General features: G+C 35.9%; 2 protein-coding genes and 1 long non-coding RNA gene across 5 annotated transcripts; 1 reads left to right on the forward strand and 2 right to left on the reverse strand.

Annotated features, from left to right (window-relative positions):
* Positions 1-1611: 1611 nt before the first annotated feature.
* Positions 1612-2402, reverse strand: LOC104645738 (uncharacterized). Its single transcript, XR_739836.4, has 2 exons — positions 2115-2402; positions 1612-2004 (listed from the first exon to the last, which is right to left on the reverse strand). It is a non-coding gene; the product is annotated as an uncharacterized lncRNA (long non-coding RNA).
* A 1262-nt stretch (positions 2403-3664) lies between these two features.
* LOC101260984 (uncharacterized) lies at positions 3665-4611 on the forward strand. The gene has a single exon (XM_004232364.5). The coding sequence runs from the start codon at positions 3665-3667 to the stop codon at positions 4448-4450; it is 786 nt and encodes a 261-aa protein (XP_004232412.1). The 3' UTR covers positions 4451-4611.
* On the reverse strand, positions 4589-16186 carry LOC101260684 (vacuolar sorting protein 39). 3 transcript variants are annotated; one of them, XM_010318067.4, is made up of 13 exons: positions 15563-16186; positions 14778-14989; positions 13743-13874; positions 13483-13626; positions 11441-11553; positions 10356-10409; positions 9708-10134; positions 8842-9171; positions 8308-8529; positions 7607-7849; positions 6662-7111; positions 5657-5755; positions 4589-5218 (listed from the first exon to the last, which is right to left on the reverse strand). In XM_010318067.4, exons 1-13 carry the CDS (start codon positions 15993-15995, stop codon positions 5018-5020), a joined length of 3060 nt encoding a protein of 1019 aa, XP_010316369.1. In that variant the 5' UTR covers positions 15996-16186; the 3' UTR covers positions 4589-5017. The 3 variants fall into 3 exon arrangements, with proteins under 3 accessions (XP_010316369.1, XP_004232411.1, XP_019067944.1); XM_004232363.5 differs by lacking the exon at positions 10356-10409 and having other exon boundaries at positions 15563-16185; XM_019212399.3 differs by lacking the exon at positions 15563-16186 and having other exon boundaries at positions 14437-14919.
* Positions 16187-17121: the final 935 nt, after the last annotated feature.

The raw sequence follows: 17121 nt of genomic DNA on the forward strand, positions 1-17121 counted from the left end.
AAAGCAAAGAACCGGGATACATCAGTCTGGCACGGGATACATAAGAACTGATACATCAAAGTTAAAGGCTGTTGCGATTAATTAGGGTTAATTAACGTGATTTCTGTTATTCTTAACTGAAATCACGTAATTAATGGTCATCAAATTATGTAACGGATTAGTAGGGATACATCACTTTGGCAAGGGATACATCACTCTGGCACGGGATACATATTAACTGATACATCATAATTAAAAGGCTGCTGCGATTAATTAGGATTAATTAACGTGATTCCTGTTATTCTTAACTGAAATCACGTAATTAATGGTCATCAGATTGTGTAACTGATTAGTAAATTCAAATTTTAAATCAGATTAGCTTCATAATTCAAAAATATTCTTGTAAAGGTTGATCTGCATACTAAGAATTAAAAAAAAAAGGTTTTGAAGATGAATATCTCAATTCTGCTGCGGCATTCTGGAATTTGGGTAAGCAATATTAATTATGAAGGTTACAAAGTTGATGGAATTGTTGTTAGCCATTCTATTTCGTTTGTGAATCTGAAAACGTTGATTTTAGCAGAGCTTAAGATCGACAATGTTACAAAGGATATTGAAATACGATACATTGTCGAGGGAAGCTCATGTCCGTTGAAAATCAAAAACGACATGGGTGTGAAACTTTATTTCGAAGTGAAAAAGAATGCAACTGGAATTGGCATGTATCCGCTTTGTATTGATACAACTGATAAAATTGTTGGGGATATACGTAATTTTGATTGTTCATCAGGTGAAGTCATATGCGTGGAAGGTACCGAAAGAGATACTGAAGCTCTTGCTCTGGTCGAGTCTAGAATTTGTGACTTTGCAGTTTAATTATGTGCCAAATTTAAACTCCAAATTTTATTAATAAATAGATTCAACAGTGGTGCGTTTTCAATGTAACAGTAATGATATAGGAGTTTGTTTGTGTATGTGATGTATCATATACATGAATATTATTGAAAAGATGTTATGTGTTCCGTGTATATTGTATTTTGAGATATTTAAGTGTACAAAAAATTGATTTGTTCAATTGTTTACTATATGATTCGTGTATACATACTTATGAGTTATAAATTTGATATATTATATTCAACAGTGTTTGGGTTTCAGTTTTACAGTAATTCAAGCTGGGCTTATTTGTAACCAGTTATGTATCAGATACATTCATTTTAGTGAAAATTTTGTTATATTTTTCGTGTATACTCCATCATGAGTTATTCTAGTGTCCCAAAACTTGACTTGTTCAAATGTGTACGACATGTTTAGTGTGTACAGCCTTATGAACTGTAATTTTGATATAGTACATTCTAGTGGTGCGTTATACTGTAATAGTAATCAAGGTTAAGTTTGTTTATGTATATGATGTATCATATACATTCATATAATTCAAGTTGCTAAATATATAACTGCAATATTTTTTCAAGTATATATTATACTTATGTATCATATACATCATTTGTATAAAGTGAAAAAAACTTAATAATGTATCATACACATTAGAACTTAAGTGTAATATACTTCAGTTTGTAAATTAGCTGTCAAAATAACTTAAAATGAAACACTAAAAAATTTGTAAAGCAACAACTGTTTCTAAAAAAATAACTTGAAAAAATATAACATTCATAACTAATAAAATATTGTAATACCAATAAGCTTTTAGAAAAACACAAAAGATAATTGTCTTCAACACAAAACAACATATAAACTTGTTCATCCTGTCCCAGCTACGTATAATAAGTTACACAGTTGATGTAACTTTTCTTGGCCTTTTTTTCTTGATTTCTTCAGTCTTCTTCTTTGGCTCATCATTGTTGTTCTTCATCAACAATGGGTCATGCAATCGCTTAGATCTATTCTCAGCCCACAGCTCATCATCAGAATCATACACACATTTGAAATTACCACACTCTTCCATGATATTTGTAAACTCACACGATGAATTGAATGAATGAGAAAATCTAGTTAGATGGAAAGATAGTCCTACAAAATAACAAATAGATATGGATGAAAATTTGAAGGGAATTCAAAATTTACCTGCAAGTGGAATGGGGAATTAAAAGTAGAAAAGGAATAAAAATTAGTAAACTCACACGATGAATAAGCTGAAGGAGAAAATTTGGTAGATGGAAAGAGAGTCCTAGAATATCAAATAGATATGGATGAAATTTTAACTGGAATTCAAAATTAACCTGCAAACGTGTGGAATGGGGAATTAAAAGTAGACAATTATACACCTACAATGTAGGGAAATAAAAAGGAAAAGGAATAAAAATTAATATGGTAAATTTTAATTGGGGATGTTAATGGGGAAGTGGGTAGCTTAAAAATAGGATTTAGTTTTTGGTAAAGTAAAACTTGCCAATTGGGTGAAAAAAAGGTGGAAAATCTTGATGTATCTTTTATATTTTTTTGAATTGGGGGAATAAGGGATTTTTGAAATTTTTAAAATAAGTTGGGATAAATGGTTATTAAGATAATTAAAGTAGTGTATTTAAGTAATTTTTCGTTTGTTATTTGGCAAAATATCGGTAACTAACCATGAATGATTTAGAACGAACTACGGCCCAATACTCTTGAAAAAGCCCAACCTGTTTCCTTTTGTTTTTTGACTCGCGATCATATTCATACCAGTAGAAATTATGAGATTACCAACTAGATTTGTTTTTAATGAAAATACACTAATGAAATAATTATCTTTTACAAGTATATTTATATTCACTAATCAATAGAAGACCTAGTCAATATGTTATAATTTGGACATGAATAAGTTAAATTGCATTTTGGATTTAAATAGCAATTTTGGACTTAAATATAAAGGAAATTAGAAAATTTTACAATTCACCAAAATTAGAAATGACGTTTTCACCGTGGACTTTTTGCTTTCCAAGCTTTTACAATCTGCTTGAACAACTTTGACTCGAAACTAGTCTGTCAATTTTAGCTTTTGGCGACGATGTTAAAATCAAAATAATTTGTGATCTATACAATTTTCATGAGTAAAAGTTATTAGTCTGGAACTTTTGGGCAAAATACCCTTGAAAATAATTGTGACATGCTGGGAATTAAGTCATAGTAATATTAATTACAACTAGGAAAATTGTTTCTCTTAACACTCTATTGGGTTGAAGTTATTAGTAAAAATGTATTTATCTTTCAATAATGAACTGAAAACCCCAAAAATATTTGTGCATAAGTTGAAAATGCATCAAACAATTAACCGATGAGAAATTTACATTGGAATACATAGGCAGCAAATCACATTCTCTTCTTTATATTTTGATTATGTTCTTAAAAATACATTATCATATATTATATTGAAAACATCAGCAAAATCTGAATAAATCGAAGAAAATAACAAAATCTACTATAACCAAAGTTATTAAAAAAACAGACTTAATTGATTGATAATTATTTAAACAAAAAAATCAATCCTTTTGGTTTTAAATTCGTTATTACCATCTGGCGTCCTTCAAATTCTTTGGCAACTTGACCATTTTATATTCTATATTTATGGTAATACTACTTTACCATTTATATTACCAAAAAAAAATAAAAAATAAAAATTTGTTGTTAGGGCAAGACTCCGCAGACTGGGTCGGATAAACCCCTCAAGAACCCCGGAATCGCCGCCGCCTGTCACATGACTTCTCCAATTGTCGAAATCAAAGGAGACATTGACACGGACGACCTCAATCCGTTCACTATGATTCTCCCACAAGATGGCCATGACAATGACGCCTCTCCGCAGCAGCAAAAACAGCAACTCCATTTCCTCCAATCCATTAACTCAAACGTAGTCATCAGACAACTTCCATCTGAAGGCCTTTCTTTCCAACTCTGGCCTGCCGCTACTATTCTCGTCACTCTCCTTGATAACACTCGTAACGGCGAATCAACTCCGTTTTCCGATTTGTTCAAACGTCAGGAAAAAGGGGTTTCGCTACCCCTTCGTATTCTCGAACTGGGTTCAGGAACAGGTGTTGTTGGGATAGCTGCTGCTGCTATTCTTGGTGCTAAGGTTACTGTCACTGACCTTCCTCATGTGCTGCCTAATATACAGTTCAATGTTGATGCAAACTCACAAGTTTTGGAACAACAGAGTGGGGGTGTTGATGTTGCGGCGCTTAGCTGGGGGGATAACCAGCATATGGAGGCTGTTGGTAGAGATTATGACCTGATTTTGGGATCTGATGTGGTGTACCATGATCACCTCTATGATCCTCTGATTAACACGTTGAGGTTCTTCCTGTTAGGAGGTGGAAAGAAGATAGCTTTTGTTATGGCTCATTTGAGAAGATGGAAGAAGGAATCTGCTTTCTTCAAGAGAGCCAAGAAGCTTTTTGATGTCCAAATCATACATACCGAGCCTCCGCCCGATGGGTCTAGGATTGGGGTGGTTGTATACCTTTTCACCGGGAAAAGATAGCCACTATAGTCAATCAAGGCTAGATGTTGGTGGGATGTCAGTCTGAATCTTATTGTCATGTCATGTATAACAATGGGGATGGGGTTAGCCCAACAAAGAAGTAAAAAACTACTGTATTTGCTTTACGTGGAAATACAATCAACAAAGAAAGTTGTGTATTATTGCATTTTAATTGAACATTCACAACCTTGAGTTGTAACAAAACTCTACTCAAAATTAAGTTATAAACACCTCAAGTTAAGAGCTCTCATCCATTTTAATACAGAAAAAATACACAACATCAAATCAATTGTATTCGCTTCTACATTGGCCATAATCTGCAAAAAAAATGTGTATAACTTGTTACTTCTTGAGGAGCACTGTCATTCTAGGCTTGCACACTTGTACCATTTGCAACCCATTGCAGCCCTTGTGACTTGAGAGCAGAAGTGTCTTACTTTCAGGATAAATGGCAACTTAAAACTGAGCTGCAGAACATGTTAAATGGTGCTAGCATGAAGAAATGGGATCAATGCCACCAATAGCAACCCAAAACATTCAGTTAATCCCAAATCCAACTTCTCATTATCATCTTTTCCTCAACTGAGAGCCTCTTCCAACTGCCTTCATATTCTGTGAATCTCTAAAGCAGACAAAGTGCACAATTGTCTTACCATTAGGATAGACTGCAAAGACACTGGTGCCAATCCTCTTATTGCAAAGAGAGCACATGCTATCGCTTGTGATCTTCAAAACTGCTTTTCTTTGGTTATACAGTTCATCTTTAACCTGTTTCGTTCACAGCTTTAAAATGAGGGGCAACAAATACTAGACCGCAGCTTTAGTAAAACAATCCAGTCATAGAAATTAAAAGTATACTCAAACAGTTGAATAGCAATGATGAAATTGGCAGTTGCCATAAAACAGAAGGAAAGAAAAAAGAAAAAAAGATGTGAAACGCCCATGCCCTGCTCATGCCAGTAAAAAATATCAATGTACTCTACATTGATATAACAAGCCCCCCTAAGCCTTGCTGGGGAACAAAATAACAGGTAAAATGATGCCAGCAAACCCAAATGACCACATATAAACTGTTGTATGCATCAGAATGACCAGTTTTTTTCTCGAAAACTGTTCTTAGGGCAGGTTCCACGTGGGGTAGGATATCGAAGGTTCCTTCAGAGCATTTTGGATATGGAATCTGTATGTGACAATAGTAGAACTTACCTGTAGGTTTTCACACTCTCTCAAGCTTTTTATCACTGAGAAGTTCCGATATGCTTCACTGGATTTCCTCAGAAGAGGTCCAAGAAATGGAAGCAAGTTCTGCATGAAGCCAAAATGGATCAGCACAATACTATAACATCAAGATGTGAAACATTCATTCCATGCACAGACAAAGCTAGATGTAATGATTCTGCAGTTTCACTATGTACGAAAGGATGTTCACGCGAAAAAATAAACAATGTTATATGTACTATCCCACTATGGTTGTATGTGAATATTCAGAAAACTATGTCGGGTCTACTACCTTAGCTTCTCATAACTTGATATCTACCAGTGCATAGTGAGTAACATTCGATAGTATTTTACTAGGCATAGTTGTTTCAAACAGATGATTTGATATACTCGACAATTTGAAAGACAGATTGATCAAATTTCAATCTGTGACCTATAGGTAAAGTTGTCTCCGCATGAACGATAGGTCATATGTGAGTTGGGGAAGTAGGTTGTCTACATCACACCCCTCAGGGTGCGGCCCTTCCCCATACCCTGCGTGAACGCCAAATGTTTTGTGCATTGAGTTCCCTTTATTGATCAAACCTCATCTTGCATCTTCCTTAATGTGTATTATCTCAAAGTCAATACTTAGAGATAATATAGTTGGAAACATCTAACATGCAGTTACGGACCATGACTAATCTAACACTCACACATAGAACTTTAGGACATATTAACATGTTTAGTACTCAGATGCAGAGAGTACAATCACTCTTGAACATATATCTTAGCTTGTGTTCTGTGAGTTTTCATTTTTAGCTTTTGGGTATGGGGAGGTGGTTGTGCCATGATGGTTTAGAGGAGCCTGTCTCTGGGTTCTTTTGTGAGAGAAAGAAAATCACTTCTGTACACAAGGAGTGATGCTTGTTTACTTCAGTCTGTTTTGATTAAATAATGACCAACTTCCTTATCTAGCTTATGTATACCATCACATTTTGATGTTTCTTTTACCTGTAGCTTAGTATCCCTTGGAAGCAGTTTCAGCGCTTGGGCACCATGGATTCGATCCCACCTTCTGCTCAAAAGATCAAGTACCTGATCTAGCATAATAGTAGAACCACCTTCCTCGGCAGCATCTTCTGTATCTCCATCACTCCTACCACTGTCTGTGCCGCTTAGACTGAATCGAGTGTCCTCAGCGCCCCCAATTTCAGCAATTTTCTTGGAGCGGCCTCCTTTTACCTTTCCTGTAGTTCCTAAACCAACTTTTGGAATCCTAGGGCTCTGAGCTGATACCAGATTAGTAATTTTCTTCTCAAATTTTTTTGTTGTCTTCCTAGGATTTAGATAGATTTGCAGTAGAGTCAGGTAAATGTTTCCGTAAGATTTTGCTGAATGTTGTTGAAGTCCTGAATCGTACACCCGGTCACAATAGGACAGTGCAAGTTCGGGAGCATGAAGCTACAAATCAAAGAGAGAAATTCAATTCAGTATGAAAAAACCCACAATTTAAGCTTATAAAATGCAACACAGAGACAACTGAAAAGACTTCAATGTCCATCAAATTCATAAAATTAGACATGTATTAATGACAAAAAGATTACATATCCAATATCCCGACTTGGGAATGCATACTAGCCCAACAACATACAGAGAAAGAAAGGGTCGATGCAAAATCCAATGATGTAATTAAACTATGAGAAGGTTAACATGTCTGACGAACAGGTACACTAACTAAAAGAAGAGTGAAATGATTGCACTATTGAGATGACTGCTACATTAGTCAACCGATCTAACAGCAAATGTGAAGTTCACAATATAAGTCTGTTATAATGCTTATGATGGAGAACTTGCACAGTTTTAGATTTTTGCATACCTTAAATACCCTCGAAAGCACCAATGCATTAGATAAAAGCCAATCCTAAAATATCATGTGCAGTTAAGGTGGAAAAATACCTTGTGCACATAAATAGACAGGGCAAGTTCATGTTTATTCATTTTCCCCAAAAGAATTGCACGTTCTTCATACAGAGCATCTGGTGGAAGTCTCTTCAGCAACACCTCTGGAGTATATCCAGACATACCCTCCAAAGCAGACAGTAGCTTTTTCCTTGGTGGAGGACATGTTTTCTCATCCCACTTTTGCTGTGAATTATGTTCAGCATGAAAATCAAGCACTTCTGAGAGATAAATTTGCACCTGCCACAAGTTGCTAAGCGAATTTATCATAATCACATAAACACTCAACATTTTGTCAGACGCATGGATTGAAGCACAAAAGACTGTTGAGCGGACTCTCCAAAAATGTTACTCCAACTGTGTTCGATCCTCCAAAAATACACTACTTTTGGAGGATCCAACACGCACCCATTTTGAAGAGTCCGAGCAAAATCTTTATCCCTGAGAAACAGTAGGAGGCAAGATAATTGTTCCTAAATTTTGTCACTCAGGGTTTCTCAAAGATTTGAGTTCAAAGAAGCCTAAACATGTGAGCTTCATTAGACATATGCCCATATCACGAGGAGAACTATAAGCCTCAGCTTTCTGGCTTCACTTGAAGCAATGTTGCTTTAATGGTTTTTATGAAATAAAAGGTACAAAAGGGGAAAGACAGAGAGAAGCTACATAAAACCAGACAGATGGACAAGTGCCTCTACCATTTCATTCTGCAGATTCCCTGAGATACTATTTTCATTCATGGCAAGCATGAGTTCTAGATATGTTGCCTGCATGTCTGGAGCATGCTGCTTTAAGTAAGAATTCACCAAGTCTGCTGGAATGTTACCAGACAAAAATAGCTCAATGGTTTGCATCGGACAGCTTTCAAGAACAGGCAATGAGAACTCCAGGACAAGCATGGGGTCAGTTGCACAAAGGGGCTGCCCAAAAAAGAAAAAATAATCAGATAACTGTTTTGGCGAAGCATTGTTCCATAAAATACTTAAAGAGAGATTCATTCCCTGTGCTAAGCATAAATGAAGTGTGTAAAGAAAAGAAAAGGAAACTATAAAAATTCCAGAAACTTGCTTGTATAAAAGATAAGAAATTAGTGGGTCAAATGGATATGGACCCAAAACTCAAACTACCTGCCAAATCTCTGATAGCTGATCCAAAAACTTTACAAGCTTCCACATCTTTCAAGCAATTAAAAACCCAAAGTAAAGAAAATAAAAGCAGAGAAAGAAGCATACTTTGAGATATTCAATGATCATATCAGGCTTGAACTTCGTTAAGAGCTCTACAGGAGTTTGCTCTGACTTGGACTCTTCTACCAGTTGATGAAGAAGTTTCAGTGCTTCATGATGCATTGAATTGCATCTATAAAGTTCTACCTGACAAGCATACTGGCTTCTCTCTTGCAGGAACGCATCGCATATTTTCACATCACAGTAGTTGAGGACTTTCAGAAAATTTGTAGCAGCAGAGGACTGTCCAGTTAAAAACAGAGCTTGAAGAAGTGCAGTGTCCAGTATTGCAGCCATGTCCCTAGCGATGGAAGTGATAGGAATATGAATTCTGCCCTAAATGGATCAAAGAAAAACACATTTTAGATTTAAATTAGGCAAGTAATACAGCTAAGTAGAAATTATCCAAGTACTAACAGCTCTTTGAGGCGTAAGTGGTTTCTCCCTTCAGTAGGCTCACTAGAATAAGCCAGTACTTTTGCATATGGAAGAATCAGAACTTACCTACCTGACATCAGACTTTTGGAAGATACAAATGAAACAGTATTTTTCAGAAGGCTATAAATGATCGATGACTTGAATAATCCATCAAATTCATAAATGATCAAACACATGCAGCCAGAAAGGTATTTATGCTTTGATGCAAAGAAAGGTACATGTTAAACAGCTCAATATAATGCGCGCTGCCAACTGCATATCTTTGGGATTTCTAGAAAGCTTTGCTGAAAATACTAAATACATTGCTAGTCACAGTTATCAAGAAGAGATATGCTTAATGTCAAAACTTTGACTTCCAATTGAGAACTTATTCAACAAAAAAGATTTCCCCGAAAAGCTGTTTATGGAAGGCACAAGACACATTGAAAAGTTACCTTGGTTGGTTTTTTGGACCGGTCAGTTCCATAAGAAATGAAATTATCTCCAACAGCATCTGAAACCACTTCTTCAGTTCCCTCAGTTGTTGCTTTCTCAATGACACTGTATCTCTTTTTCTGCAAATACTTAATCAGAGCCATCAAAGTGTTGTGGCTCATTTTCTTGGACTCTATATCCATTTCATCAGATTCAAATACATCCGAAGACGGAGAATCTAGATCATCTGACAGACCAGAAGAGCCTCGGGAGAGATATGGTGCATCTGCAACATCTGCAAATTTCTGTGGTTCAGGTATGCAAGATGATTTTGGAACAATAATGGATGGATATAAGGCGAGCACATAAGTGATTTCAACTTGAGATGCCAGAAAATGTTCCATTGCTTCTTCATAGCTCCCATTTTCAAATAGAAAGTGCGCATATCTGAATCAAAGATTTATTATCAATCTTCATGTATATTAGTTTCACATTTCGTTTCATTCCTTCTTTCCCAAAAAAAAACAAACTATATGAGCTAAAACTACAAAAAATGGAAAGAACAATAAAAGAGAAGAACCAAGTTGTATTTAGTAACTTCTTGCCAAGCAATGTTCATATTTCAATTTTTTCCCACAACAATGGTGTAAATGACAGATTGTTCAAACCTCGAATAATCCGTGTTACCTTCTACCTCCCACAAGCACACGTACTGGTTGACCCTGCCCACCAAGGTATAGCAGGATTAGAAGTAATCACCTATATTTTTTCGCCTTTGCTGAAATTCTAGCCCTGGTCTCCCAGGGCCTTTTCAATTACATTAGCCTCTAGGCCTCACCCTTGGGTGTTGTTCTTATTTCATCTTTCCTGGGAAAAAGAAACTGACTAGAAAATCGAGCCAGGACAGTTTCCTGGTCAAGCCAGTATGCTGTCAGTCTTACTACTCATGCGTACTACACTGGATGAAGTAAAACTTTAAGCAAACATAACACCTCAAATAAGTTTATGGTGCTAATACCCTATACATTGTTCCTATCCAAAGAAATAAATGTACATTATCAATAATTTCACATTTTGGTTGAAGCCTACATTTTATCAAAGATGTTTCCAAGTTTTCTACAAGAATTAATTTCCATATAGCCTCTATATAATCTAATCTTTATCAAGATATGTGACATACTTTGTTAGAACCCACATTATCAAAGCCATTAACAAGCCAAAACTTTCCGAGTTGAGGATTTCAAAAGCACTCTAGAAGAAAGAACAAATCCCTAGTTATAAAGAATATCAACTACAGATGTTTCCACAAATTTTTGGCCGATTCTTGATCTAAAAGTTTTAAATTAAGACTTCACAGCTACATTGATATCAGCCTCGAAATGGACCCATATCAATTTATAACTTGTGCTAGATATAAACACGTATACACCATAACATCATATACTAAAAGATGCAATTTCAATAGATTTGACATAACAGGAGACTATTGCCATTGAACTGCAACGTTAACACATAATATTTGGTTAAATCACGCACCCACCCCCCACCCCAGGCAGGAGGTTCAATGTAACCATGACTTCAATGAGATATATTTTTGTTTGGTTCAGGTAAAAATTAACTTTCATTAATATAATTATATAAACAAGAAGGTGCTGAAAATGATCTAAGTGAGATGCTGTTGCTATTGACTTACAACTTAGCACAAAGTTAGTGCAGAAGAGGGGCGGTGGGGACAAGGGAAGGGGGCAATCACCTCATATGAATTGACTGCTCCTTTGAAGATCTAAGACTGGAATCTTCTGGTGGTAGCAATTTGCACAAAGCCAAGGCCTCCTCAAAGTTTCCAGATGCTGTTAGTTGTACAATCTGCATCATGGAGAAAAGTTGGAATCACACTCTCAAAGTTAACTCAGTGAGTAATGGGTCTTCCCCCGACTTTTGTACCTGTGAAGTGCGTCAAGGAATTCTTTTACATGCTGTTGAATTTAGGGATCCTTTACTAAGATCTGTTGGTAACAGGTTCAAGGTGCATGGCCTAACAGGTTCCACATACCCTGATCCAAACTCAATAATTCAGACCTTAAGTTCTTTTGGCCAACTGGTAGATCAAGTCCAAGAAGCAAGGTATGAGCCTGAACCCAGGTCTCACTGCTACAAATCTTGATTAACAAGTGATGGTATAATTGCCTTCATATCTCGATTAACTAGCCAGAGGTGCAGTCCATGAACAAGAGTGGCTCTACCACTCCTCAGTTCACAAAGCACAATATAAGCACGAGATTACAAGCAAAACCCCATATTTCTCCATCTTTGTTATGACATTATTGCAAGGAGTGGAAATTGAGTCCCTCATCAATTAAATGGGAAACTGATGTGGGGCTTATATAGCCTTGCTCTCCCCACCTTAATAGCTAGCTATTGAGGTGTGATTCTCCTAAGGTTGTATCAATGGTATCAGAGCCACCCTATGTGGGGCTTATATAGCCTTGGGCTCTCCCACCTTAATAGCTAGCTTTTGGTGCTAAGGTTGTGTCAATCTTTCTTCTACCTTGGTCAACACCTAGAAGTTTTTGGTCAACACTCACTTAGGCATCAGAACTCGGCTCTATGGGGCCACCTGGAATCGTAGTGAGTTCTACAAGTTGAAGGCTAAAGATGGTGGTACTTGAGTTGAACAGTAGATGGGCCTAGGATCCATAATAGTAATCCAAGAGTCTACATTCCAAACCTTAAAGTACAAGGTTCAACATACTGTTTTGATCACTAACATTCTTCAATCTCCAATATCCATCACCTCAGCTAAACACCGATATTTATTGACTGAGGGCACTTCAGTTACGGTAAATCATAAAGACAAAATACACTGGTACTAGAATACACCCCCATCTGACGTATATTACACAGTTCACTTTGGATGACTTCCCAAATTAAACTTTCGAGTCTAAACTATATTGCAGTCTTATATTTTCCAATCAAACCAGCCGTTCACATGAACTCCAATATTTAACTTGATCTTTTTCACCACATGAATGTGATATACAATTCAAACAAATTTCTTAGTTTGCACTCCTAGTCAAACCACATAATATTCAAAGAGATGAGGCAGCATAAGAATTTGGACAATGTGCTACATTTGCTCTTTTATATACAATGAAGAAAACTTTGAGGATATAGATTCTATGGATATATTATAACTTCGGGGTGGCCCAGTGGTTTGAGCTTGGGACATCCATGTTAGAGGTCTCAAGTTCGAAACCCCTTGCCAGCGAAAGCAAGGGGTTTGCCTTCTGGGTCGAGCTCGTCGCACCAGGCTTGCCTTGTGCTGGTTACCTCTCCTATGTGGTTTGCGAGCTATTGCATAGGAGCGGGGTTTTACCCTGTGCGCACCCAAAAGGGTAGCGGCTGCGGGTTTCCCTTGTCGTCAAAAAAAAAAAGGAATATTCTCCAGTGCAATATTTATTTTCACGATTTTCTCCATAAAACTCTAGAATAAAATGATCCTTTTTTGATACCTGAAGTAAGAAGATGAATTATTTGGCTCATGAGGTCTTATAAGTAAAACTCATAATCATAATCATTACAACTTGCAACATAGATTTCTTTTGCAGGACTTAGACTTTCTGTTTGAGTGTCTAAGGCATTCTCAGATTAGTTTCATGACAAACTTGAGTCCGTCCAAAATGAGTCCTTCAAATAGACAATACATAAATGTGCTACAGTTTTAATACTGGATTAGAAGCGTAAGCAATATACTTCAACATAATATGACAGAAATTTTTCTAGAGTGACAATTACCTGCGCACCAAGAGGTACAGCAAAAAATCCAAAAACAGAATAATCAAGAGCAACAATCACAGTATTGTTGCTTTGAACAAGATGACGAACATTCCGAAGGACAACTGTTTGAATCAAAGGATAAGGTACACGAAGAGAACGTATCTGCAATTTTCCAAAACATCAAACTGCATTGTCATTCCAGATTATTAGATCTAAGGAGATTCGGTTAAATGAACAAAATGTACAGAAAAGCAAACTAAATACTCAAGCTAAGCTACCTCAACATGTCGCCCCAAAAGACCTATTGCATACGGCTTCTGGATAATAACAGCTGCAGGAGCCTCAGACCAACAAATCCTCCCTTCTTGGATCAACTTCCCGTTTTGGTTAACTAAGATACCAATATTATCCTGCAACAACAATACTTAACAGCGATTAAACTGCAAAAGGGCAACCCGAACCAACCGGTACTGGTTCAGTATGCATAAAAAGCTGGACAGATAATTTTCAAAGATTAGGAATTTACTCGAGAGAAGTGAAAGATGATCCACAAGGGCTTCATCAGCTAAGTCATAGAAAGAAAGCTATAGATTCTATGGAATCATATATCATCCAAGGAATGAGGATCAAAGGTGAATCACATGAATTTTAAAATTCTGAAGTAAAAGTATGTTTCCCCTGCTCTATGGATACATCGGAGCTCTGGTATGTGGAATTTGAGAAGAAACAACACATAGGGAAGATGGCCCACCTCAGTCAACCAGGCCATAGTGTTGTGTGCAAGTGTGGAAAAGAACTACAATGTCAATCAACTCAATGTAATAATGACAGCGATAGGCTTTAGAAGACCATTGAATGACTGGGAAGTAAATAAAATAGCTGAATCTCTCAGAAGTTTGGAGCATTTTCCAGGTAATAGAGCCACTTAAGACAGCCAATGGCCGTGGAAGCATATCTAGGAAGTGAAGATACCTTGTAGGGTGGCATTTTTCTGGCTAGCTGCAAAAGAATCATGCTTGACTCAAGACAACTTGATGGAAAACAGGTTGAAGTTGTGTTCAACATGTGTTTTGTGTGGGAAGGATAGGAGTTGACCAGCTTTGGCAAGATGAACTACCTGCTCTTAGGTTCACTTTTGGTGTAAGGTTAAATTCCTAGATGATGCTGAATCTTTGATAGATATAGTAGAATCCCTCTAAGAAGAGTAAGGAGATATCTTTCCTTCTTTGGAAATGTAAATATGATTCCTGCATAACCTCTGTACCAATGATATATAATATTGTTACCTTTCTACAAGAAATAACCAACATTACCTTGCCCAAAAGTAGTTCTCCGGGTGGAAGAGCCACCACAAGAGGTGCGGCGATCCTCCCTGAAGAGAACACCTCAGACAATACACCATTAGTGGTATTCAATATCTTGTACTCTCTTCTAATCCCCAAGCAAATATTCTCACCACACCATGACATCGACTTAACTGTGTCAGGTACTCCAAATTCTTTCACCTCCACAAATCCACTCCCCCCTATAGAAGTTCCAAATAAAAATCAGGTTACAGCAATAGAGTTCTTATATCATTAGACAAATACGATCATCAGTATCCAAACTGCTTTAGGCAACAAACCTGATAATCAAAGGAAAAAGAAATTACAGGCCTTTATGATACTTGTGTTAAACTAAATGTAGTGAACCAAAAACTATACTCCCCTGTCCCAATTTATGTAACACTCGGCTATTTTCGGATGTCACAAAATGTTTGAACCATTCTGTTTCTATACAACTTCCAAAAATTCAAATCATTAAATTATTCAATTATTTTGGGCATTATCTTATGTTTTTTACATCAAACAATCTTTCCAGCGATTATTATAACATATATAATATCTCTACGTCCACTTGATAGTGGGAAAGCACAGTTCTACATTATGTTTGTAACATCATTAAATGATTGATCAGCCCATAGAGAAAAGTAGTTCCTTTTTCCTTTCACATATGGCAGAGACTGATCTAGTACACATGCACGAAACCGCATTGCCGTGACAATAATATAAAATTTTCAATTAACAATACAACAATTAAATTACATTCAAGTCATTACCGTCGTGTTTGTAAATACAGACTCTTTTTTGCCTGCCGAAGCAAAGTAACCCTCGTTTATCATCCCACGAATATACATTTGCACCTTTAGCCTTAGTAATCACTGATAAAGTCTCCAAATCAGGCAATCGATGTAACGCAATTGACTCGGAGAGGGAAAGCAGAAGTTCTCGTGAGACGAGGACTTCCATGGCCAGCATTTGTCTTCTGGAGAATCCATTCAGAGTTCTTTCAAGCACATATGGTCCTTGATGAAGCCCTAAGGTTTCGGAATGGAAATCAGATTGATCGGAAACTGAGGATTCTGGAACGTAAACACGGAGCGATCCATCGGAACATGCGATGAGCAAATTTGAGCGGTATGATTCAATGGCATCGATTTTGGAGGGAGAATTATTGAGGAGTTGGAAGGTATCGTAGGCAGTGTGCACCATCTTTCTTCTTCCCTGATTGATTTGGGTAGCATGTCAAAATAACCTCTCTGTTCCACAATCTACATGCGTATTATTAGCATGTTAATGCTTTGTCCCGCTCTTTTGGGAATTTGTTCATAAACTTTGCCTATTTTCCACACTCCTCCCTTCCTTTTTTACTTTGTTTATTGGGTTTTTATTTGATATTAAAATATTTTGATTTGCGTTCAGATTGAAACTAGAAAAGCTATAAAAAAAAAAATAGATTTAACAACAAATAGATTGAAATGAAGAGAGTAATAACTATTTAGTTTTTTTTACATTCTTTTTTTTATGGGGTTTTAATGGGTACAGACTAGTTGGTTATTTTTAAAAAATTACACCATTTCAAATGTTTGGTATTTTATAATATATAATTAAAATTAATTTTTTTAAAATCATCCCAATCATATCGATTTCTTTTCAATATTGGTACAATTCATTTATAATTAAAAAAAAATAACTTTTAAAGAGTCACCACAAAATATACTATTATTAAAATACTTCTTTGTAGGTAAGTTTTTGAAGAAGCACTTAACTTCTTCATCAAGATGCCAAGAATGTAAAACTTTGTTACCATATTGTTTAATCTTAAACATTTAATCTGTGTTCTTGAATAGATTTTGAATAGATTTTGCCGTATTATTTGATGAAATATTTATTATAATATCTAGGGCCTAGGTTATATTTATATATTAAATTTAACATGTTATTAATATACAAAATAGTAAAACGATTTGGTTTGAAATTTTTTTATTTTTTTTATATATTAAAAAGACCCTCTTAATTAATCAAAACAATTATACACTTAAATAAAAGTTCGCAATTTTAATAAGAAAAGTGATATAACAATTTAATTAGATTTAGTTCTTCTTCATATTCTTTTGACAACTTAATTAGAGGCAACACATATTCTTTTGACAACCTAATTGCCAAACCAAAAAAAATACATCCATCTCACTTGTAAAGTTTTAATTCTAATAGTTTTTCTTTGAAACACCAAAACTAAAAAGTGTATCACTCATCTTTCACTATGATGGCTATGTTGTCTTGAAAAGCGTTTGAAATACTTCTTCTTTAGACTTCTCTTGACTATAATAAATACAAC

The sequence above is a fragment of the Solanum lycopersicum genome, chromosome 2 (assembly GCF_036512215.1).
Source record: "Solanum lycopersicum chromosome 2, SLM_r2.1".
Classification (NCBI taxonomy): domain Eukaryota; kingdom Viridiplantae; phylum Streptophyta; class Magnoliopsida; order Solanales; family Solanaceae; genus Solanum; species Solanum lycopersicum.

What these genes read in the sequence shown, in the direction of transcription:
- LOC101260984 (XM_004232364.5), top strand. Translation starts at nt 3,665, where the DNA reads ATGACTTCTCCAATTGTCGAAATCAAAGGAGACATTGACACGGACGAC.
- LOC101260684 (XM_010318067.4), bottom strand. Translation starts at nt 15,995, where the DNA reads ATGGTGCACACTGCCTACGATACCTTCCAACTCCTCAATAATTCTCCC. An exon ending in GGTCCAAAAAACCAACCAAG is followed by an intron (nt 9,172 to 9,707) that starts GTAACTTTTCAA and finishes TGATCCATTTAG; the next exon opens with GGCAGAATTCATATTCCTAT. An exon ending in GAGAGTGTGAAAACCTACAG is followed by an intron (nt 5,219 to 5,656) that starts GTAAGTTCTACT and finishes TGAACGAAACAG; the next exon opens with GTTAAAGATGAACTGTATAA.